At 38.9% G+C, this 25,137-nt stretch overlaps 1 protein-coding gene across 6 annotated transcripts in view; it reads right to left on the bottom strand.

The window, feature by feature from the left end:
* The window catches only part of ALG8 (ALG8 alpha-1,3-glucosyltransferase), a 39,137-nt gene that overhangs the window by 7,687 nt on the left and 6,313 nt on the right, over positions 1-25,137 (bottom strand). For 3 of the 6 annotated variants that reach the window (XM_072610744.1, XM_072610748.1, XM_072610746.1), the window contains exons 4-9: positions 22,301-22,410; positions 18,699-18,766; positions 17,130-17,256; positions 14,070-14,173; positions 10,160-10,280; positions 6,938-7,077 (exon numbers count right to left, since the gene is read on the bottom strand). In XM_072610744.1, the coding sequence (XP_072466845.1) occupies positions 6,938-7,077; positions 10,160-10,280; positions 14,070-14,173; positions 17,130-17,256; positions 18,699-18,766; positions 22,301-22,410 (670 nt within the window). Of the gene's footprint in view, positions 1-6,937; positions 7,078-10,159; positions 10,281-14,069; positions 14,174-17,129; positions 17,257-18,018; positions 18,085-18,698; positions 18,767-22,300; positions 22,411-25,137 lie in introns of all 6 variants that reach the window. The other 3 variants (XM_072610743.1, XM_072610745.1, XM_072610747.1) reach the window with 2 other exon arrangements.

Here is a 25,137-nt window from a genome sequence, read left to right as displayed (position 1 = left end):
GTACAATTCAGAGATAATCACCATCCACTTGGAGAACTGATAACAGTTTCAACAAGATGTTACCAAAAAAAATAAAAATAAAAAACTCTGTGCAAGGGAAAAATGTTTTATTCTACAAAAACTAACTGTACTTGTCAAAAGTCAATTACAATCCACTATCATTAATGTTTGAGAAGTCAAGTACAAGCCTTTGCCACATCTCCAACAGTAATTTATTTATTAAATCCCAGCTGAGCCCAAAGGTTCCTGGGTAGCTTGAAAGAACAATGATATAGGAAATAAAAATTATAACCACTCATTTCTACAGTACATTAAGGTAGATAATGCCCACTTATGATACTCCATTTTCTAAATGAGGGAACTGAGAGGTTCAGAAAAGTGACTTCTTATCCTAGGTCATATAGCTAGAAAGTGTTGGAGGCAGGGAAGAAACTCTAGAAATTTAAAGACTAGTTAGGTAATAATTACTGAGGAAACATCACATAGGAATACTAGATTTGGAGCACTAGATTCAAATCCCAGCCCCATTATTCACCAGTTATGTGATATTGGGCAAGTCACAACCTAAACTTTCTTTTCCATTTGACCAACTATGCTTTTTAAGGAATTTTCCTCAGTGGATTCTTATATCTCGTTTTTCATTTGGCTAATTCTACTTTTTAAGCAGTTTCTAACCTGTGGACTCTTTTCATAATTCTCTTGCATCACTCTCATTTCTTTTCCCAGTATTTCTTCTGCCTCTCTTATATGATTTTTAAGCTCCTTTTTGAGCTCTTCCATAAGTTCTTTCTGGGCTTGGGCCTACTTTTCTCTGGGGCTTTGTTCAGAGCTGCTTTGTATTTTCCTTTTCTGAGTTTGTGTCTTCCCTCTCACCATAATAACTTTCTATGGTCAGATGTTTTTTTGTTAATCCATTTTTTTTTTTTTAGCCTTTTTCCTTTCTTTTATATTTGAGCTCTGCTCCCAAGGTGAAAGGGGCACTATCTCAGGCTTCTTGTGCCAGTGGCTGCAGGCCCTCGCTATTTACCTGGTGCTGCACTAATGTTACCTTGAGGCCCACAGGGGTCCCTCATGTCTGGTGCTGGGCTGAGGGGGTGGGGGGATCAGCTGGCGCTGCTGGAGGTCATAGGGGTCCCAGTGGTGGTGTCTGGCATGGGCTGAGGCTCGGTGGAGTGTTTCTGTGTTTCCCTGTACCTATACTGAAGAACATGAAGGTCTGACCTCTGGAGGCTGTTTATTGCCTAGGGTGAGGCTGAAGCATGGTGGGGCTGGTGTTGGCTAGTGGCTGCCTATTTGCTTAGGCACCCTTAGGGTGGGCATCTATTTGTTTGCCTGGGGCTGTGCTGCAGCACATGGAAGTCTGGTCCTTGGAGGATGCCTGTTTGCCCAGGCCTATGCTGAAGCATGTGATGGTTCTCTGAGCTGCAGTCTACTGGCTCCCCTGGCTATGCTAAGGCACATGAAAGATCTTGCTGTTGGTGTTTGCCTCCTCCACCACACTGGGGATCAGGATCTCTTACTGGTTTGCTAAGGTGGGGGATCAGCTTGAGAGAATGCACACTCACCTGTACCTCCTAGTCCAGACTAGGAGCCCTCTGCCTTCTTTTGATTTTTTTTTATGTGGACTGTTAGTACTGACTCCCTAAAAATGGTTATAGAGGTCAGATAAAGATCTTCTTAATATTGCTTGTATTCTGGGACTTGATGAAATCACTACAATGTCATCCACAAATAAAATCAACTGGAAGACACTTATCCTCACTTGGATTTTATGTTGAACATCCTCCAATAGCAGTGTCAAACAGCTTTGCCTGGGCACATATCTCCATTTTTTATGGAGATACTGGACACTGATATAGACAATGATAATCAGAGGATCACTGAATAAATTATTTATTATTTAACCTATCAAAGAATCTTAAATGATCTTAACATATGTATAGGTAACAATTTGGAGAGACAACATGGTATAGCAAAAAGAACACTGACCTTGAAGTCAGTGCAGACCTGGGTTTGAATTCTCCCTCTGATACTTACTACTATGACTGTGGACAAACCATAACTTCTCTAAGTCTGTTTTCTCATCTGTAAAATGCAGTGAATATTTGTAGTTCCTACCTCATGAGGATACTGTGAAAGTCAAATGACAGAGTAAATGTAAAGTATTTTGTAGACCTTAAAGATACTATGCAAATGTCAGTTATTAATATTAAGGTTGCATTTTACTGTACAACTGGTAAAATACTGGTAGAACACTAGAAAAATCAGTAAGTAATAGACCAGTGGGATCTTGTGTTTTTTGTATCTTTCAGCTAATTGATTCGCTATCTCACTACCCACAGAAGCTATTTCTAAATCTTCTCTCAAGTCTCCCACACTTGCTCTTCTCCTAGGCTGAACACTTTCCCTCTTATTTACTGAGAAAAATTGGATATAAGTTCCCTCTTCTCTCAGTCTGTTCATCTTATAATAATGAAAGCATTTATGTAGCACTTTAAGGTTTGCAAAGTGCTTTTCGTATATTATCTTGTTTCATCCTCAAAAACTTCTGACATTATGTCCCTTGCTCTCCCTTTCCTCTTGCCCCAGTTTCTGACAAAGAAATGGCCCTTCTTTGTGCCAAAGCCAACTCTTCTGTCAGTACACTTGATTTTATCCTCTCCATCTTCTTCATCAGAGTGCATCTTCAATTGACCCTGTTGCCAAAATCTCTTCTCTCCTTAAAAGAAGACTCCTTCATTAGACCCTACCAACCCCTATATATCTCTTCTCTTCCCCTTTCCCAGGCAGTCTCCATGAAAAAGCTGTCTATACTTGGTGCCTCCACTTCACTCTCCTCTCATTTTCTCCTCAACTCTTTGCGATCTGGTTTCTGACCTCCTATTGTGATGTCTCCAAAGTTACTAGAGATCTCTTAAATGACAAATCTGATCATTTCTTCTGTTTTTATTCTTCTTGACCTATCTGCTGCCTGTGACACTGCTTTGTGATCCAGACATCTGGTTCTCCTACCCAACTGTCTACATCCTTTACAGTTTCCTTTGCTGGCTCATCATCCACCTCAAGCTCCTTAACCTGTGGGTGTTCAGTGATATCCTCCTAGACCTCTTCTTTTCTCTGTCTACTCTCCTTGTACTTCACCAGCCTCCTTGAGTTTAATTATCATCTGTTTGCAGTTACCACCCAGATCTAGATATTGAACCTCAGTCCCTCCCTTGACCTTCGATCTTGTATCACCAAATGCTTACATCTCACAATGAAAATCCTGAAGACAATCTTAAACTCAGCATGTCCAAAACTGAAAGATCTTTTCCCCCAAATATTCCCCTCCTTTAAAGTTCACTATGTCTATCAAAAGCACCACCATCCCACTAGTCTTCCAGATTAATAACGTGGGTATTAACCATGACTATTTACTACTCTCCCTTACCTTATATGATCAATCAGTTGTCAAATCTTGCCATTTATACCTCTAAAATATCTCTCAAATACCACTTGCACATCACTTATGTAGATACCACATAAGTTCTGGTCTGTATCACCTTTGGCCTAGGTTACTGCAATAGCCTTCTAACTGGTCTTCTAATTCTCTGCCTATTTTAGTCTATTCAATACACCACTGCCAAAGTGATTCAGATCTGACCACATGATTCCTCTATACAATTAACTTGAGGCTTCTTATTACCTCTAAGATCAAATAGAAACTCCTTTGCTTAGTTCTTAAAACCCTGCAGAAATTGAACTCAATCTACCTTCTCATCATTATTGGATGTTACTCTCCTCCCCTCCCCTTGACCCTTGACCAAGAAGAAGGCCTTTTCTCAGTTCTTGACATGACACCCCATCTCCTGTCTCCATACTTTCACACTTGTCACCTCCATGGCTGGCACATACTTCCTCCTCACTTTTGTCTCAGAGGATCCTTCTTTTCCTTTAAGATGCAGCACAAGCATCATCTTTTGCATGAGACTTTTTCTCTTTAATCTAACTGCTAGTGTCACCCCTCCCCTATATTTATGACAGCTAACTATATCTCTATCTATGTCCTTGCTGTCTCCTTCCGAGTAGAGGTTGTTTCATTCTTTGTACCTGTATTCCCAGGACATGTTATGGCGCCTGGCATATAACAGGAGCTTGATAAACAATTGCTGATTGAGTGAAGTGTGTAATTGCGACGGTATCGTCAGCTCTGGAAAACTTTAAAAGTCATACCATTCCTTCCTCATATTTTCATCAAGGTTAACTTTAATAACTTCACTCTCAAATTTTATAGGGATAAGAAAGTAGAAATATGGATTGTTAGGTAATGACTGTCTTCTCAATCATTTCTGAGAACTGATCCATTAATGACCAAAATTTTGTCACCGTCACCACAGAATGCCTTTGCATATAGCTGGTCTTGTCTTGTTACTTTTATCTTTGTATTTAAGGGCATTTCCACTTTCTCATACTTCTACTTCCATCAGTAACTGAGAGGTTATAGTTCAAATACAGAGTTCCTGTTGTCATCGATGAAGATATTAAGTTTGCTATAGACAATGCTGACAGATCTATTACACTTTTCATTTATTGTTTTCTTTCCAATACATCTTGAAAAACTGTTGGGATGATCTCATTTTGGTCCCAATATTAAGTTTTCTGAAAACTCTTCTTTTCCCTCCATGGCTTCTCATTGTTTTATGGGGCGATACTTCCACAAAATCCCTTTGTAAAGTTTTAAAATGCCTTTATGTTCTAAATAGTGGCTGAATGTGGCGGCCATGTCTCTCTGCCTGGCAAAGATATCAAGTGTTTGCTGGCAAAGGAAGCTTCTGGCCTCTTTTGGTCTTTCCAGAGCCATTGCTTTATATTTAGTTTAATTTCCATTAGAAATCATAATGGTGCCTGAACTCAAATTCAATGTTAATTTGGCAGAAAATCTCTAGTGGAGTGCCCAGGGACCTGTGTTTAGCCCTGTGCTATCTGATATAATCAATGGCATGGATAAAGGCATAAATGACAAGTTTATCAAATTTGCTGATGACACAAATCTAGGAGGAATGCTTAACCAACTGGACAGCAGAATTCAAAAAGATCATGAAAGGCTAGAAATTAGGCTAAATCTAGAAAGACAAATATAAGACCTTACTCTTAGGTTCAAAAAATCAGCTTCACAAGTGCAGGATGGAGGTGGCATGGTTAGAATGAAGTTCATCTCAAGATGACATGGGTTTTTTAGTGGGCTATGGGCTTAATGGGTCAATATGAAAGGCAAAAAAGCTGTGAATCTGAGCTTCATTGAGAGGTACAGCTTTCAGGAATAAGAAGGCACTAGTCTCTCTGCACCCTACCCTAGTCAGACAACATCTGAAGCAGTGTATTGTTTTCTGGGCATGCTATTTTGAAAGTAATATTGATCCAGGAAAGGATCAGAAGGGTACAGAAGAGGGTAACCAGTGGATGGTGAAAGGTCTTGGGTCCATTTCATGAATTGATGGAACGGGGGATGTTCAGCTCAGAGAGAAGAAAGGGGAATATGATAAATGCTTTCAAATAATCAAAGGGGTGTCATATAGAATAGGGATTAGATTTACTCTCTTTGACGCTAAAGGGCCAATCCAGAACAAAAGGTGGAAGTTGCAAAGAGCCCTTAGGCTGGAGAAAAGAAAAAATTTTCTAACAATTAGAGTTGTCTAACAGTGGAATGGGCTACCTTGAGAAGTAGTGGTTTGTCCCTTTTTTGAGGTCAGTGGTCTAACTGAACATAGAGAGTTTCTTTAGAAATGACTCCTGCAATTTTTTTGTTAAGGTAGCTCATTTCAATTTTTTTGGTGTAGTTTGATTTCCACCATGTCCAGTGCCTTCTGATTTTCTTCTGAAAAAAAGAGTTTATTCAAGCTATATAGGTATGAGGCTTTTGTATAATCTATAAACCTTTGGACTCTGGTTTATTAATCTTGAAATACTCTTTTTAACATTTTTCACTATCTTTCCTTATGTCCACCTCTGATGATTTGAGGGTTTTACTGTATTCTTTGTGAACTCCTCTATTGCTTCTTTTCCTGTGTTAGATTTTGGCACATAAAGTATAACTGCCTTCATGGTAGTCTGCTGGTTATGTTTAGGTTGAGGACTGTGAGTCTAAATGATCGAGCATCTCATGAAATTATGTTTTGTGTTGCATTGAGGTGTAAAATAAAACAATTCTTTCAAATATTTTCTAAGGAGACTTCCTTTTATATTGTTTCATTTATAATGACAATGACAATACTTATGATTCAGTTCTCTCTGTAATATGTCAACAAATTGGTCCTTAGACAAATATCTCACAATTTTACTATTAGTAATTAAGTTTATGTTTAAAGACAGTTTAAAAACTGTAATTCTAAGAACCCTCTGCTCCCTGCTGCTAACGTTATTGTAGAAATGGAAGGATGCTCCATAGGACTGAGGACTATTTTAATTGTTTTTCTTTGATTCATGGGTGTCATGGCCAAAGAGTTCATCACCTGTACATAGATAAGTTGGTTCTCATGCAGCAGACACAATGCGTTACTAGGTCCATGCCCACAACCTTTCTAGCTTGTCAGATCATACAGGAGCTTCTACAGGCATAGCTGTCAAGATCTCAGGGTCACCTCTCTTCTACATTAAGATGCTGGAGTAGGAATTTCCTACTATCAATTAATAAATATTTATAAAGTGCTGGTAACTGCCAGGCACCATATGCTACACCCACTAGAAACTTTTTCAGCATGTATTATATGAGTGAAATGTAGCAGAATTGTGCTATCCTTAAGAGATATTTTCCTCTACGAACAAAGAGTCTAGCAAGACAGACCATGCAAATACCTTGCTTCAGAGAACAAAAACAAAAGTCTTAAAGTTAAAGTTTAATTAAATCAATAAAAGAAACAGAGAAAACTCAAGAAATTAGTATTATCTGTTCAATGCTTACCAACATGGCTATCACAGTGCAAATGAGAGTTGCTAATGGAGTCACAGAGGGCAGGACTACGTGTTGGAACTGCTGAACCAAACCACTTGTCATCGAGGCCTTGGCAATCTTCTTGGGATCAAGAAGATTATATTTTAAGCCTGTGGAGGATATAAAGCATTTCTCTGAAAACAAGCATCATACTGTCTAAGAAAATAATCTATTTCTTGAAGAAAAAATTTTGCTTCTTAATGATGTTCTACAGCCAAAATTTCATAGATAACTGAATCTGAAGCTATATTGCCTAGTTAAGTATATCATCATTGTGTTGAACACAGGTGGAATAGAGTAATGTAAAGCATGTGCTGCCCAGGTATCTATGGTAGACTCCAGGAAGCTGGCTGAATGAATGGCAATCTACTCTAGCCACTACTTGCCCTATCCTTCTCCAACACCCATCACCTAAAACCAAAGCCTAGGATAACTCAGAACTTCTTTCTGCCTCATTCCAGGCAAACTAACAACATAAGGCGAAAGGCAGGAGAATCTGGGATAGTTTGTAGATCTGTTCTGCTCCCTGTCTATAGAACTGAAAACCAATAATGAATCAGAAGAAGCTAGACACGTAATCAAAGAAGAACAGTAGCATAATTTCTATAGTACGTGACATTTTATAGCATGCCACAGCTCTGTGAAGCATATACCATAGTCTCTGTTTTATAAATGAGAAAACTCAAGTCCAGAGAGATGAATAACTCTTGTACCCTGATCTTGCCTCTAATTTTAGCGCTCTCTCCCCTGGTTTCAGTGTCCTCCATACTCTACTCTTTCCCTGAACTGTCACCTGAATACTCATGGGGCTCTCTGACTTCCTTTATAGCAACATCTCACTAGGTTATTGAAGATGCAGGATAAAATAGGTTTGAAAAACTAAGATCCCTTAAAAGTGTAGAGATCCTAACAGTAATCATGAATAAATCTCCTAACATTTAAGATCATTATTGCAGAATATTAATATATGAAACCTAGCATACTGAGTATAAATCCACTGCATGACAACAGACCATTCTAAACCACAGGGGAATGTGGGAGTCAGCACAGAAGCATGATTAAATATATGAGGGGGAGCATTTTAATGTGTGGCTGTGCAGAAGTTACTGAATTTGGCAGAAGACAATGTTATCCAAGATCATGCTTGACTGAATAATAATAAGAACATACATCAAAGCTCAGGATCTAGGATAAACCCTAGGACTTGCTTTGATCACTGGGGTGGTAAGCCAGGCGGCAACGATCAAGTCATGCCAGACTAACCTCATTTCCTTTTTTGACTAAGTAACTAGACTCAGAACAGGGGAATGTTGTACACATAGTACACCTAGTATATAGTAAAGCATTGGATAAAATCTCTCATGTTCTCCTCCTGGACAAGAAAGACTACTATGGGGGAACTAATAGTACAGTTAAATGGACTAGAATCTTGTTGAACGATTAGATCCAAATATAATTATCAACAGGTCAATGTCAACTCAGAAGGAGGTATCAGGCAGAAAGTTTGCAACAGTTCTCAAGAAGGAGCAATGTCAAATGGTTCAACATCAAGAATGATATGGCTTTATCAGTAGAAATAACATTAAAGATGCATTATCATATGCACTGCAAGGACCATGAGATCTCTCCATCTGACTCTCATATGTGTTGTCTCACCACTAGAACTTGAGATCCTTGAGAGCAGGAACTATTTTTCTATTTGCACCCTCAATGCTTAACACAGTGCTTCGAATACAGTAAGGACTTAGTAAATGCTTCCTTCCTTCCCTTTTCCTTGTTTCTTTCTCTCCATTTTTTGCTTCCCTCCTTTTCCTCTTTCTCTCTCCCTCTTTCCCCACTTGCCTCTTCCCTCCCTCCCTCCCTTCTCTTTCTCCATCTTTCTCCCTTCTCTTCTTCCCTCCTTTCTTCCTTCCTCTCCTTCTTTCCCTTCCACTAGATCTATCCAAAAGCATATCCAGCTGCCTTGGGAGGTAGTAGGTTCCTTCCTCACAGAAGATCTACAAGCTAAAGCTCTAAGATCACTTGCTGGTTGTGGCATGTCACAGAGGGGATTCTTTTTCTGGCATGAATTGAACTAGATGACCTCTTGGGTCTCTTCCAACTCAGATTTCATGATATTAGCAAATGTCACTATGGAGCACTGAAATTAACTGAAGACAGGGCTCCCTTTGCTTCATCAGGAGCAGGGTGCAGAGAAGCTCCATCAATGAGTACACAAATGTGTGAGTGAAGGAAGCAAACAAGTATTTATTAAGTACCTCCTACTAGCCACAACAATCGTGGGAGGCAGGTGCTATTATTATCCCCAGTTTACAGCTGAGGAAACTGAGGCAGACAGGTAAGTGTCTATAGCCAGCAAGTGTCTGAGGCTGGATTTAAACTCAGGTCTTCTTGACTCCAGGCCCAGTGTTCTATGCAACACATAACCTATCTGCCTGAATCAAGGTAGATCATTTTGAAAAATCTATATTATCTTACTTCTTTCATCTGAGTTTTTTTTTAGGATCAATACTTCTTGATGCAAGCAATAGTTTATTGCTGTCCCTGTTCATTGTTTTGGCTAGTAGAAGTTATCTGGTGGCAGTAAATTTAGAGAACTTATTTATAAATCATAATACAAAGGCTGAGTACACAGGTACACAGCTGCTACAGCTAGTCAATGATATCCTTATCAAGTATAAATTACCTTTACTTCACAAATCCAAATTTAAACACATTGCTCAACTTTCCTGTTTCTTCTTGTCTCATGCTTAAATTCTCCACATGTTTGGGGAAATTACAGAGAACCACAACTTAAATTATTTGAATTCCATTCATTCTCTCTTTTTGATTCTTCATTTATTAAGGCTTAGAAGCAGAGTTCACTTAGTATGAATATTTGTTTCTTCAACTAAAAATTGGTTTATAAAAGAATCTTAAAAATTGCTTTATCCCCCAAGGAGACCAATAACCTCATTTCTATCAAGAGCTTTAGCAGGGATGTTTCTCAGTGTGTTGTTTACTGAATCCTCTCCTCAGTTCTAGGAGCCATTCCCCCCCATAATCCTCTAGCTTTGCTGGACACTTGTAATTCGCTTCATGCTCCTGCACTGTGCCAGGAAACAAAAGCCTGGCACTCTCTCCCAGACCACAGCATTCCTCCCACAGGACAGGCATGAGTGCTATGCAGCAAGACTTTTAGGTGAACTATACCGATAATGGAGAGCATCTTGTCCAAAGCATTATACAAAGCCCAGAAGTTTGGAGCCCAGTAGGCATGGCAGAGGCCCCTCTTGAAAGGGAAAAGCCTTGAAATTATTTGAGGCAGTTGGTTCTATGAAAAGGAATAAGAAATTGATTAAAAACAGAGGAAAAAATGTGGAGACTGTAGACAGGATGATGAGGTGAAAAGACATGAAGCTAGGAAATTGTCTTGGCTTTACTTTGGACCTCAGTTTCCTCTTCCTTTGAAATGTGATAACAGTACTTACCTTGCCCATTCTTTGGGTTGAACAGAAGCAGAATGTATAAGGAAGAAAGCTGGTCACAGAGCTAGAAGACCCAGGTTCATATCATGACTTCTACACTATGTGACTACGGGAGCTGCTGACTCATCTCCTTCTCTGTACACAAAGAACGACACTCTGCTGAGAAGGAATTCCTTCTAGTGCTATAGAGATGGAGTCAGAGGGATACTGCAATGAGTTAACACATGAGAATTCTCTAAGGAGTAAGTATTATGAAAAGGTTAAGGCTCATTCCTCTCCCCTGGACTTCAGGGTCATCAAGATAAGGATGCAATGTCTACCATCTTCAAGGGTGGGGACTGAGAAGCCAAAAGAGGCAAGCTGCCATTACCATCAGTGCTCTCAAGATGCTTGACCTCCAAGGGCACAAACAGTCAGTGAACAACGTGCACAATGCTGCAGTCTACCAGGATGGGATGAGCACACAAAAGTCGAAGTGATGATGAACTCAGAAAAAAGGACAACAAATGCTACCATCAAGGATAATGTCTTGCTGGAAGGCAGTCATCCTCATGGCTGGAATCCTCAGCATAGCCTACCTGCCTGCCAGTGGTCTTCCAGGCTCAAGGCCTTGTGAGGAAGAGACGCTTCACTGCTTCCCAGGTATCTGGTCCCCTTTAAGGTGGCTCTCCCTGTCAGGAATATGTTCCCAACATGAACTCTAAATGTGCCTCTTTGCAACTTCTATCCACAGCTCCTGGTTCTACCCTCTGGAGCCAAATCTAACCCCTCTTCCATGCAGCATCCCTTCTATGAGCTCTTGTATTCATTAGCGCACTGGACCCACCAGAACACTGGAATAAGTGAAGAAAGATGGTGATTTCATTGGTGTGGTGCTTCCTCCATGAATGCAGATCAAAGCCCCTCCGTGGTTTCATTACTGTCTTCAAAAGATGCTTTGGTCAAAAAACCTTCAATCCTCATGATGAGCTCCTCTACACTTTGTACGACTGGCCCTCAGAGGACACACACAAGTGTGCTCCTGCCTTAGTCCTCAAAGCCTTTTCCAGGTTGACAGAACCTTTCCTAAATGTCACAGTGGATAGAGCACTGGGTTTCGGAAAATCTGAGTTCAAATCCTTCCTCAAACATTTATAGCTATGTGACTCTGGGTAAGTTACCTTATCTCTCTGTGTTTCAGTTTCCACATCGTTAAAATTAACGATGGGGTTGGACTCAATGGCCTGGAAGATCACTTCTAGCTCTAAATCTATGATCCTATGATCAATGCTACAATGAGGCATAAGAGACTGTCAGTGTAACTTGTAACATTCATAGGGGAACATATCTCTGTTTGATGAAGAAAGTGATACAAAGAGGTTAAATAATATGCCATGGTTATAAAACTAGTGTCAGAGACGGGACTAGATACCAGACTTCCTAAATATTAATTCAGTGCTTCTTCTGCTAAACCCAATTTCCATGAAAAGGCTTTCTGGAGGCAGGTTTTGAGTCAGTTTTAGAAGGCAATTCAAGCATGGTAAATGAAATTTCTTCCGTGTCATCTCCATTATTACTAAAGATCATTTATTATGCATCATCTATCTACCACAGTGTAAAGCATACCAAAAAATTTTTCCCAACAAGCAACACAACATTACAATCAACAGGTTTTCCAGAATACTTGAACAAATGATGACTAACAATTTAATACTAGGAATAAGCCACAGCTCACGTGCCCTTTACTAGGTGGTAAAAGAGAGGAGAACTATTAGATAGGTTATGCAGGATCAAGGGTCATTCACTTCCTCTCAGGCTCGGGAAAAAGCCTGACAGAGATCACTATACTGGAAACAGAAGGCTCCAGGTTCTAGTTCTAAAAGCAGAACCTTTTATGGCCAGCTACCTAACAACACACTGTAAGAGTTATGTAAAAAAAAAAAAAAAACCTTTTGACCCAAACCTCTACATTCTTTGGAATACAGCCAAGATTTAGAAGAGCCAGATTCATATAGAAAAAATAATTCTGCCCCAGGAGTCAGAACAACCAGTTTCAAGACCTGACTTCATCACCTACTAGCTGTTTGACGTTGGGCAAGTCAACTATCACTCTGGGGCTCAGTTTTCTGGACTCTAGAACAGGAATAAGATGACTTCAACTACCAACCTCATAGGGTTGTGGGAAGAAAAACAAGGAATCCAGAAACACGTGATACTGTACTCCCAAGAATGCCATTCAGCTCAGGTGCAATGGTGCATTAGAGTGCAGACATGCAGACTGACAAATGATGTGAGGAAAGCAGAAACACAAGATTAAGAGAAACACAAATTTCACCTATGTAACAGAACAATGCACACACAAATTTGGGGGGACATGGGCAAAGACAGTGAAAGCTGACAGAGAAGAAGAAATAAGTGATAGCTTACAGAAATCTGTATGAGGAAGGTCTTTTAAGAAAAACTTCAATTTGTTGTATTTATTTAACTACTGAATTATAAATTTATAATAAATTACATATATATGTAATTGCCTTAGATGAAATTCCTATATCATTTCCATGTAGTGTTTGTAGAAAATCTTGTTTTCAATGTTAATATAAAATGTTCTTTACTTCAAACAGACATATCAAGTTATAAAAAGTAGAAACAACCAACCCAAAGACCTATTTTCAACATGCTGCTATAAAAAGAACGAACATGGACCCAATAGTTAGGAGATCCAGGTTCAGAATTCCAGTTATGGTAAGTTACTGCACCTCTATAGTTCAGTTTTCCTCATTTATAAAATGGGAATCAAAATATTTCCTTGAACTTGCCCAGAGTGGTTGTAAGAAAAATGTGAGATACTACTGTCACTGTAGCAGTGGGCAGAAATGACATCAACTCTGGAAACTTGCCATCAAGTTTGAGAGTTGAGAGGTCAGAGGAGGATCCCCATTTGTGAATCTGTTTTTGTGCATATGCCAATATTCTGTTAGAGTGATGGATTTGGAGTCAGAGAGCTAGGTTTCAATCCCAGCTCTGTTATCTCCCCTGTGGGTCATTAACTGCTCTGAGCCTGAAGCTCCTCATTGTCCAATTAAGGGACTGGACTAGACCAGTGGTGTCAAATTCAAATGGAAACATGGTCATGTGGTGTGAACTATAGTTAGCAGACCACAAATGAGCACTAGCTATGTTGCATTGCATTTTTATTTATTTTGTTTCATATTTCCCAGAATAATCAGCATTTATATAACACCTACCATGTGCCAGGCACTGTGCTAAGCACTTTACAAATATTGTCTTATTTGATCCTCACAACAACCCTGCAAGGTAGGTGTGGTGTTAGGATCACCATTTTACATTCGAAGAAATTAAGGCAAACAGTGGGTAAGCAACTTACTCAGGGTCACACAGCTATGAAGTGTCTAAGGTCAAGTCTGAACTCAGGTCTTCCTGATTCCAGGCTCAGCGCTCTATGCACTGAGTCACACAGCTGAGCTCTAAGGTCTCTTCTCAGCTATCTACACTATGATCCTAAGCAAACAAGTTTCACAGAATGATGGCTTAGGAAGACTTTACCCTAACATGTGTAATATACAAATGTTTATCTAGAGCTTTATCTGTATATGTATATACGGGTAGTTTAAAAACAATATAAGGAAGCTACTTACCAGTGCTATAAAAGGACCCAAAGAAAGGGCAGAAACAAAACAAACGATGGAACCCAGGGCAAGCAGTCGGAGAAAGCTAAAACTGCTCCATCGGACAGATCCATCTACAAAAAAGAAACATCATTAACAAAGGGAAAGAGAGTCATATGACATCATATATTAAAATGATAAAATCTGTATTGAAAGTACCTGGTGTGTGCTCACCTTACCTCTCCGACTAGCCTAGAAGCTTCTTGTAGGTGAGGGCCGTGTCTTCATTCATCCTTCTCATAGCAGACACTTAATAAACATTTTCATGAAGCTTTTTACAGTATCTCATTTGAATAATGATGTTTCTCAGTCATTTAATAAGCATTTAAATACCTACTGTGGGTCAGTCATTGCACTGACTTTGGAGAATACAAAGGAGGGCACAAACAGTCCCTGCCCTCAAGGGGTTGACAGTTTAATGGGGGAGACCACATGCAAACAACTACGAATAGATATATACAGGATAAAATGGAGATAATCAAGGCCAAGCTGTGCAGGGATTTAAATGCCAAATAGAGGATTTTATTTTTGAGCTTGGAGGTTTTAGGGAACCACTGGAATTTATGTGATAGAAGGGTACCATGGTCAGACTTGAGCTTTCGGAAAATCAATTTGACAACTGAAGGGAGGATAGACTGGGACAGGGAGAGACTTGAGGCAAAACCAAAAGACCAAAGTCTATAGTGGTAATACAGATATGAGGTGATGAGGGCCTACACTAGGGTGGTTAGCAGTGTTAGAGGACAGAAGAGGTCATCTACAAGAGGTGCTTCAAAGGTGGAACTGATAGGGGTTGGCAACAGATTGGATATGAGGGTATGAGAAATGGTGAAGAGTCAAGGATGGCAACTGAATTTCAAGCTTGTATGACTGGGAGGATGATGGTGTCCTTGAAAGTAATAGGGAAGTTGGGAAAAGGGAAAGTTTAGGGGCAAGATAAGGAGTTCTGTTTTGTACATTTTAAATTTAAGAGGCCCATGACATTCAGTTTGAAATGTCCAATAGCTGCTAGGAATGATGCCAAGTCTAGAGGTGAGTAAAGAGGTCAGAACTGGATAAGCAGATTTGAAATTTACCAGCAAAGAGATGGTAACTGAAATCACAGGAGCAAATGACGTCACCAAATGAAACAGGACAGAAGGAGAAGAGGGCCAAGGACTTCCCACTGCAGAGCTATGTTCTACATTTTATAATACAATTACCACATGGAATCATATAATTTAGAACTGGAAGAGACCTCTGAGGTAATCTAGTCCAACCTCTTCATTTTACAGATAAGGAAAGTGAGGCCCAGAGACGTTAAGTGACTTGTGTATGGTCACACAGGTTATAAACCACATAGAAGGGATGATGACGGTGATGATATATTTCTTTAGTATTTTGAGGTTGGCAAAATGTTTTGCATGTGTTATTGTATTTGATCCTCACAACAACTGTGTCAAGTAGGTACCATTATTATTCCCATTTTACAGATGAGGAAACTGAGGCTGAGAGATGTAAGTGACTTGCTCAGTCATATGGTTAAGTAGATGACTGAGGCAGACTCTAAACTTACCTCCAAGTACAGTTTTGTGTCCACTTGTCCATCAAGCTAGTGGGATTTGCTTGAGGACTTCTGCCTACAAATCTAGTGTGTAATTTTGTATCACTTTGCTACCTGTCTTATCCTCCTACTAGACAGTAAATTTCATGAGTGCAAGCCTCAAATTTTACAACAATTATTATTGTTAATAAAAATAACGATTATAATCTTCATTATTCGCTGATGCAACACTTACATAGTAGTTATTTGTTTAATTTACTCATTTCTTAATTTATTTTCTGGTTACATTTTAAGTTCTAAATCATCTACCTCCTTTCCTCCCTCCCCACACTGGAGAAAGCCACCATTTGACAATGACGTGTGTGCGTGCACGTACACATACATATATATAACCATACTATAGTTCTTTCTCTGGAAGTAGATAGCATCTTCTTTCATGGACCCCTTGTAGTCGATCTGAGTATTTATAATACTCAGGATGGCTTAGCTGTTCAGTTATTCTTGGAACAACATTGCTGTTACTACATACAACATTTTCTTGGTTCTATGCATTATATTTTTAATTCTTTTTTTCTTTTTGCAAGGCAATTGGGGTTAAGAACTTGTCCAGGGATATACATCTACTAAGTGTCAAGTGTTTGAGGCCTGATTTGAACTCAGGTCCTCCTGACTCCAGGGCCAGAGCTCTATCCACTGTGCCACCTAGCTGCCTCACTCTTTATTATTTCATGCAATTCTTTTCATGTTTTTAAAACACCAACCCTGCTCATCATTTCTCACAGCACAGTAGTATTCCATTTACCTCAATTTTCTACTTCTTTTAGGACACTTCATAAGTAGGTACTTGATATTTATTGTTGTTAAAATGAAGCACAGCCTAATGGAAAAACACCGACTGATGAGAGAATCAGAGGATTGCCAGGCCTGGGTCTACTACTTAAAAACAATCATGATGATAATGATAGTCGCTCAGTCACAACTTTTCTCATTTAATACTTTCCCCAGTCAGTAATTTATTAAGTGCTTACTCCATGCCAGGCACTGTTCTAAGCTCTGGGGATAGGCAAGTACAGTGTTGTTACCTCCATTTTACAGATGAAGAAGATGATACTTTGTTTGATACACCTACATACAATAACAGTTCAAGCCCAAGACTTATAAATCTACAGAACAATGACCATTCATGTGAACCTGGACAAATCACTTCCATTTACGAGAACCTCACTTTCCTCATCTACGAGAGGAGGGAGATGGACTACATCATCTCTAATATGCCATCTAGTTCCAAATTTCCATTATTTCTCCCTTACAGTTGCATTCCAGGTTCCATGATGTGGAGGCCACAGCAGGAAAAAAGAGTGGATAAAAAGGGCAAAGAGTAGGTTCAATTACAGATTGGGAGATTAAGTCTTACCTGTGGGTAGAGCCTAATTCCTAGGCCAGAAGAAGTCAGTGAAAAAAAAAAAGTTGCTAACTCTGAAACTTGCCTGGTTTATTTCCAGTGAAACAGTAAGATCTCAGCAAGTAGATGCCATAAGCTGGGGCCACATAAAGGTAGATGTGCTTAAAATGCAGGAGAATGGCGAAGAGAAATGCTCCTTCCAAATGCCTTTTCTGGGAGATTTAAAAGAGAAGTCATTTGAATGTGTGGAGTAGTGGTTGGTGCAGTGATTTTTAGCTAGTTTTGTATAGTGAATTTAGTGGGTGCAGATTATGATTAATACCCTCTCAGAAGTTCAGAGAATCCCATTTCCCTCACTCCCTTTCCACAGCTGTAAAATGCCTGGAAAAGCTTACTCTGTACTGCATATCATTGTGAGGGACACACGGAGAGAAGCGAGACTATCCTGTTGGCTGGGGGTATACAAATGGCTTAGCCCACAGAGGTCTCAGCTGTAGGAGGGTGGAAAGGCCCACAGTAAGGTCACACATAACACATTAAGGATCTATTAAATTCTTTCTTTTTATCCTTCCTGTTCTAGATACCACCTGGCTAGGACCCAACAGCAGACACTGGCTCTGCTCCTCCATGCTTAGGCTTGCCAACCTTGCCTTCTGCTCTGAGTGTTCCTGAATGGATTTTCCATTTTCTTCCTCCTTTAGAAATGTCCCTGTCCTCGATGGAGTCTTTCTGGATTTCCTCACATAGAAATCATTTTTCCTCATTCCTCCCACAGCACTCTGTGACTTGTTCATGCCCTTGCCCGGTTGTGTTTTCTATTCCAGCTGGATAGGGGTCACATCTCCTCTCTGAGGCTATAAATTCCATCAGGGCAAAGATGACACGATGTTTTCCTAACACATGGCACTGATTCAGAGGCAGAGAACATTACTAGATAATCTGTATCATATGAAGACCAAAGACTAGAATGGTACCTTGCTATGTTGGGAGTGAGCTGAAGGTATTCTTTTTTCCTTTCTTTTTAACAAAACTGACAGTTTCTAAAAAAAAAGAGGTAAATTAATAGTCCTGGAACTCAATAGAGTTGTAACTTGATCAGTGAGATTTCTCATTTACTCTCACTCTCCTGTCAATCTGACCAAAATAAGACGGAGAAGTACTACAGAGAAGAAACTGGGAAGCTTCTAATTTTCTCTTTACCAATTTTATGATTTAGACTCATAACCTAGTTTGAGAGCCAAACCACTATACTTAAAAAACTTTAAAAAAGATAGCTTTTAAGAAGAATGCTTTCTAGGGGACTTGGATAGCAAACCGCCAGGGTCTTGGTTTCTGCCTCTGTTCAACATCCTCTGAAAATGTTGAATGCAAAAGAAGCATAGGATCCTAAATCTGAATACTAGGATATCAATGATCAGGATCTGCCCTGGCATGAAAACCCATTGGTGTTCCAATTCTTCTTCTCAAAAATGAGGATTTGGTGCCAATGTGAACAGTGTGAAGGACAGCCATTAAGAGCTTTGCAAACTTGCTTGAATCCACTGACTAAATGTTTTGAGCATCCTCTTTACTGAAGCCTTTAAGAGTTAAAAAAGACTTAAGAGTATTTAAAAAAGAAAAGAAAAATCCATTACCATGTCCATTTTGTGGTTACCTGAAATAATCTGGCAATTGAAAGCAGCATTAATCCAAATAAAAAACCGTTGTACTGAAAGTGAATATCTGGATTTTGGGTGTAGGAAAGAGTATGGAAAGATCCTGAATTCAAAATGAACTGTACCACCATGCCCAAAATAATGAAGAGGAATATGAACAGTAATAACAATTGCTTTTAAAGATAATCTTAAAAACAAAACTATTACTTAGAATTGGACTAAGCACAAGAAGACCTGACTTGGAATCCTGGCTTACTAGTTTGTGTCTTATCACATGTATGGCAGAGGAAAAAGTACTGGATTTGGACCAAAGTTCAAATCCTTACTCTGATCCTTATAGACAGAAAAATCCCCAAAATAGTGTGACCCTGGGAAGGTCACTTGGCTAGATGATTTCTAAGGTCCTCACATCTCTAATTCCTATGATCTCTTTGAACCCCAGTTCCATTTTTTTTTCCAACATGAGAATAAATAACCTATATCATAGGTTTGTAACAAGGATAATGCTGTCAACTGCAAATACTATATCGATGAGAACTGAGACTAACTACTTTCTGAATTTCCTTGAAAAACATTTTGAATTATGGTTAATGATCTGATAAATTCCTTAGATCTCAGTTCAGAGAAGAAAAAACAGTTTCAATTCTGACTTTCTTAAATTTAGCATCAATAGATTTTGACTTGCTCAAGTCAAATAATATTTTTTGATTAACAATAAGCCTTTAATATACAAGTTTGAGTGAATTCTGGTTTTGACTCTGTTTATATATGGCCTATTCAGATGCTTATTTGATAAATTTATATCATTATCTCTGCCTCACTATCTTCAAATTTACTATTCCCTTCTAACTTCCATATTTTGATTGATTGATCTGAATGATCATTCTACTTGTCATTCAGTTTGGAAATTACAGAGTGGCCCATCAACCATGGTGTAGTAGAAAGAACTGGATTTGAAGTGGGAAGACCTGAGTTTAAGATACCCTCTGCCCTAGGTAATGCAGCTGGTAAATGGCAATTAACCTCTTCTTAAACTGATCGTTCCCTAGGGTAAATCACTTAGCTTTTCCTTTTCCCCTGTGATGATCTAATAATGATAATGCATGGGGACCAGGATGTCTAAGTAGTTGCTCTCCTGGGAAATATAGAGGAGGAAGGAGGGACACACTGAATAATTTCAATGGTATTAACAATTATGCCTCCATTAAGTCCTCCTCCAATGAATGATCATGGTGTGGAAGTTACCCTAGGAGGCTAAGCCAAGTAGAATACAAGCTGTAGCAGGTTCTACTCAGACTGGAAAACCTTAAAGATGGAACCAGAAACAGAATGGCTTTAATCTGTTGTCTGAGGAATAGCCTATGTAAGCACAGATAAACTCCCAACCAAAGAAGGGTTAGTCACAGCAATTTATGAAGATCCTCTTCTGCTTAGGAAGGGTTAAGTCATTTTTCAGTAGTGTCTGACTCTCTGGGATCCTATTTGGGTTTTCCTGGCAAAGATACTGGAGTAGTTTTGCCATTTTCTTCTCCAGCTCCTTTTATAGATGAGGAAACTGAGGCAAACAGAGTTTAGTGATTCGCCCAGGGTCATATAACTAGTTAGTGTTTGAGGCCAGATTTAAACTTAGGAAGATGAGTCTTCCTGACTTCAGGCCCAGGCACTCCACTGTGTCACCTAACTGCCCACTGCTAAGGAATGGAGAGAACTGCAAACTGCATTATGGAAGGAAGGCCCCAAACTGATTAAATCATGGAACTTTTAAGTATCAAACTGTGACACAAGAGATGTATATAGACTGATTCTACCAACACAAAGAGCAAGCAGAATTCAGAGCAAAATGACTGCATTCACAAGAAGGCTAAAATAGCACTCACACTAACAAGCCCTATGGTGTTGTAGAAAAGGAGCTGGATGTAAAGACAGAAGGGACATGATTTAAATCCTGTCTTTAACACTAACTAGCTGTGTAACTGTGGGTAAATCACTTAATCCTATTCTGCCTCAATTTCCTCACCTGCTGAATGAAGATAACAGTACTTAAACTACCTACTTCACAGGGTTGTTGCCAACTTTAAAAGTGCTGTAGAAGTTATTAAAAGTATGGCACAGTGGAAAGAGCCCAGGATTTGAAACTCAAAGACCTGCATTCTCTCCCAAAGCTGCTACTCATACTCTAGGTGCACAACTGTATGGCCTTCCCTACAAGGAAGGAAGCTCTTTGAGCCTCAGTTCCCCTCTCAGTACAATGATGGCACTGGGTTCTGTGATCTTTAGATCCCTTCCAGCTCCAGAGCCATGACTCTATGGATCCTAATGCAAAGGTTAGACAAAAGCTAACAACTTATACTAATAACCAGTGTGGGAGAAAACACATTATTTTCAATCACAGGCAAATGTAGAAAAAATAGCTCCATTCACTGCAAATTTTGGTCAACACAGGAAATCATGCAACTAAAGCTCTGCATGCAGATGTTGACATTTTACTTGCTACAGAATGAGACTCTGGCCTCCCCACACATTCTTTAGCCCATATTTCTATTTCTCTTTAATGTTTGCAATAAGCTTTCTTCATACCTTAGGTAGGGAGCTCAGATATTATTGTCCCCAGTGGCCAACCAGCCAGTAAGTGTGGGCTTGGATCCCAGGTCTCCTTGCCTGAAGGCCAGCACTCTGGCCAGTGCAGCAAGGACACAATGCTCCTGATGCCACCTTGCATTCCTCTCATTGCAAGAGGCAAAATATTTATAGTATATTCTTCCTCATAGTCCAACCACTCTTTGTCCTTAAAATTTAAAGACTGAGAGAGAAGGGAAGTTTGTGTATAGCTCTGCTCCAACATGGAATTACAACAGGATGACTCCACTTTTACCCTGTCACCATTCAACCCAGAAGGATAATGCAGTGGGAACACCAGCAGGCATAGGAATTTGAGAGTAATATTAATAGCTTACATTGAGATAACACTTCATAGTTACACTTTCCTCACAACAACCCTGAGAGTAGTACAAGTATTCATTATCTTTGTGCAGGGGGCAAATCTAAGGCAATTTGCCCATGGTCACACAGCTACTAAGTGGAACTTCAACTCAGATCAATTGAGATCAAATGCACTGCTCTTCCTGCTAACAGCTAACCATAATAATAACAACTTACTAAGCTAACTGTAATAATAAATAAGCTAATATAGTACTTAAGGTTTGCAAAGCATTTTACATGTTATCTCATCTGATCTTTATGACAATCCTGGGAGGTAGGTGCTATTTATCTCCATTTTACAGATGAAAAACTTAGGTTCAAAGTAGTTTGCCCGAAGTCACACACTTCTAAATCTAGTACCCTATTCACTATGCCACAGTAGAAGGAGGAAAATGTGTTATAGATTTGGATTAGATTCAGTAATAAAATTCTGGACATAGACATGATGAATAATCACTACATTTTTGGTGATGAGAGAAAACTGAAATTTACCTAATCCTACTAAATGTCAATAATCCAACAGAAAAAGCTCAAATTTCACTATAGTCATCAACAGAAAGTATTCACTTTATACCCAGTGTGTACATAAGTGAAGAAAACATAGGCAAAATTAAAAGGATACGGTCCACAATTAGCAATCCAAAATTCCACAGAAGTAAGATAGAAAGAATAAATGTTGGCTTCTCTGTAAGTTCTTTCCCAGCTTTTTTCCCCTCTATACATTTGCAGCACCTACAGGAAAATATTTGGGAGGAATAAGTCAGAAATATCAATGACTTCATTATTACAAAAACAGACTATTCTTTTAGAATTTATAGGATGATAGAATTTTAGAATTAGAGGGAAAAACTTATAACAGTTTGTATTTCTAAAGTACTTTAGAAGTTTATTTCCTCTTAACAATCCTGTGTGGATAGTACAAATATTATTATCCCTATTTTGCAGATGAGGAAATTGAGTGATCTGCCCAAGGCAATAGAGCATGGAAATGTCCAAATCCAGAGCGGAATTCAGTCTCCTGACTCTTAAGTCTAGGGCTCTTTCCATAGTACCACAATAAGCCTCAGAGATTTTCCAGTCCAACTTCAGTCCAAATCATCAATCCTGAACAAGGAGTCAACAACCTTTAATTAATTTATATAAACGCTTTATGGAAACATAAAATGCTTAAGAAGGAGCCTGGAATAATGGAAAGGTCACTGGAATTGGGAGTCAAATAATCAGAGAATCTAAGAGCAATAAGGGATTTTATGGGTTACCTAGTCCAACCTAAACCTGACCAACAAGAAATTATCCAGTCTTTGCTTGAAGACTTTCAATGAAGGGAAACTCACTGACATCTGAGGTGGTCTATTTCAATTTTGGATAGGTTTAACTTTTAGAAAATTTTTCCTTATGCTTAACCTAAACTTACTTCTTTCCAATTCCACCCATTACTCCTTTAAACACCTAAGACAGCTACTATTATGTCCCTTCTGAGTCTTCAAGGTAAGTGTCTCTAGTTCTTTCAGCCAATTCCAGGAAATGAAATCAAGCATATTGGTTTAAAATTTATAAATTCAACTCTCTTCCCAGAACGTTTGTCCTTTTCGGTCCTGTAGCACATCTCCCATCCTCCATGATTTTTCAGCAATGAGCTCCACGATGACCTTTACAACTATCAGTTCTTTCAGTACCCTGGGGTTCAGTTCATATTTAGGCAGAGAAAAGAGAAGCAAAATAAGACCTGAAGAGTTTCTTCTTTTCTCTATCAACTGTTAAGACCCACCCCTCTGAGTAGGGATAGCTGTCAAATCCATTCTTTGACCTCTTCCTTTGGTCAGTAGAGTTTAAAAAAAAAGTGTTTTTCTATACTACCATCTACTCTATATATCTCCATTTAGTCCATATGCATAAAAAGACTGCAAATAAAAAGTGTCTTTCTAAGATCTAAGCATTCTATTCTATATCTACGGTGTTCCATTGACCTACCAGTTTGATTACCTATTTCAAAAAAAAAAAAATGAGATTAGTTTGGCTTGACTAGTTCTTGATAAAGCTATATTGACTTTTAGTGACCATTGACTGCTCAGTTTCTAAGTGCTTACAAATCATTGTAATACTGTATTCTGGAATTCTACTAAGAAAAAGTAAAGCTTTGAAACCAAAGAATAAAAAAGAAAAGGTGCCACCCTCTCTTCTTTGCTCAATTTGTGGGGAATATGAGTATGAAACACTGAATGTACTAACAGATTGTCATTCCCAACTCTTATCTATGATACAATGCTCTAACGATGGATGATTGGTTAGTTTCGTCAAATTGATTTCTTTTTTATTCTTTGTTAGGGGGTATGGCTTTCTAGGGAGGGGAAAGGATGAGGGATAGATTTGGAAGTAAAGGTAATACAAATACAAAAGATATCAATAAAATTTTGTAAAGTCAAATTCACAGGTCTGTAATTTGTAGAGTCCATCCTATGTTCCTCTTTTGAGAAATGGGACATTTGGCCTTCTTTAATCCTGTAGCATATGTGCCATTCTCAAAACCTTTGAGCAACTGCTAACTAGCTCACCAATCCCATCTAACTACATCTAGCATGTAGTTTGTCTGGGCCTAATGCACAGAAGGCAGAATTCTGGCGGGTTTTCATTATGTGTTAGCCATTTTTGTTCTGTACTTTCTCAACTATGTATAGGACCAATTTCTTTGGAAAAAAAACCCCAGAGATGAAATAATAACAGTTGAGTAGTTTCTCCTTTCTCACCGTTTTCTTTAATCTACTGTTCACGTAAAGCAGTGATCCTGTCCTTTCTTTGATTTTTCGCTTACCTTTCACAGAAGTAAAACAACAAAAAAACCCTTTTTGATGGATTTGTCATAGTTTCTACTTTTTCTGTGCTTTGGCACTCATAACACAAGTCTTACAGGACTGTACTACTACTTATATTCATTCATTGTTATTTCCCTTTACATCCATTTTTTCCACATAAAATCTGAGTTTGGTGATTGACCCCCTGTATATCCACATTGGTTTCTTTAGAGAGTTCATTCTTTTCTCTCTTCAATGGAATAATTTCTGCTTGTGAATTCAGAATTTCAATCCTGAGAGCGCTTCCTATTACACTTGAGTAAACTTCTTGTGCAAAATATTAGGCCAGAGATGTCAAAAAGTGGCCTGTGGGTTACGTGTCATGTACAACACTCCCAAGTGTGACCCCCTACCAGATTAAAAGGTAATGGAGGCAGAGGGAATAAATAAGAAAAAAACAAATAATATTAACATATGGCTTTATTGATTCCTCTATTTTTTAAAGGATATGATTATCTTTTAGTTAAGTCACAAATTTTTGAACAGCTCTGCTCTTTGGTGATAATTTGGGGAGATTTCAAGAAGATACATAGATAGGTAAATTCTGGCACCTGGGTTCAAATGTCAGGTCTGCTACTTTCTACGTGTGTGATTTGTGGCAAATCGTTCT

Source organism: Notamacropus eugenii, chromosome 5, assembly GCF_028372415.1.
Source record: "Notamacropus eugenii isolate mMacEug1 chromosome 5, mMacEug1.pri_v2, whole genome shotgun sequence".
Taxonomy (NCBI): domain Eukaryota; kingdom Metazoa; phylum Chordata; class Mammalia; order Diprotodontia; family Macropodidae; genus Notamacropus; species Notamacropus eugenii.
The sequence above is the reverse complement of the archived record's forward strand: the minus strand, read 5'-3'. Positions and strand labels throughout refer to the sequence as shown.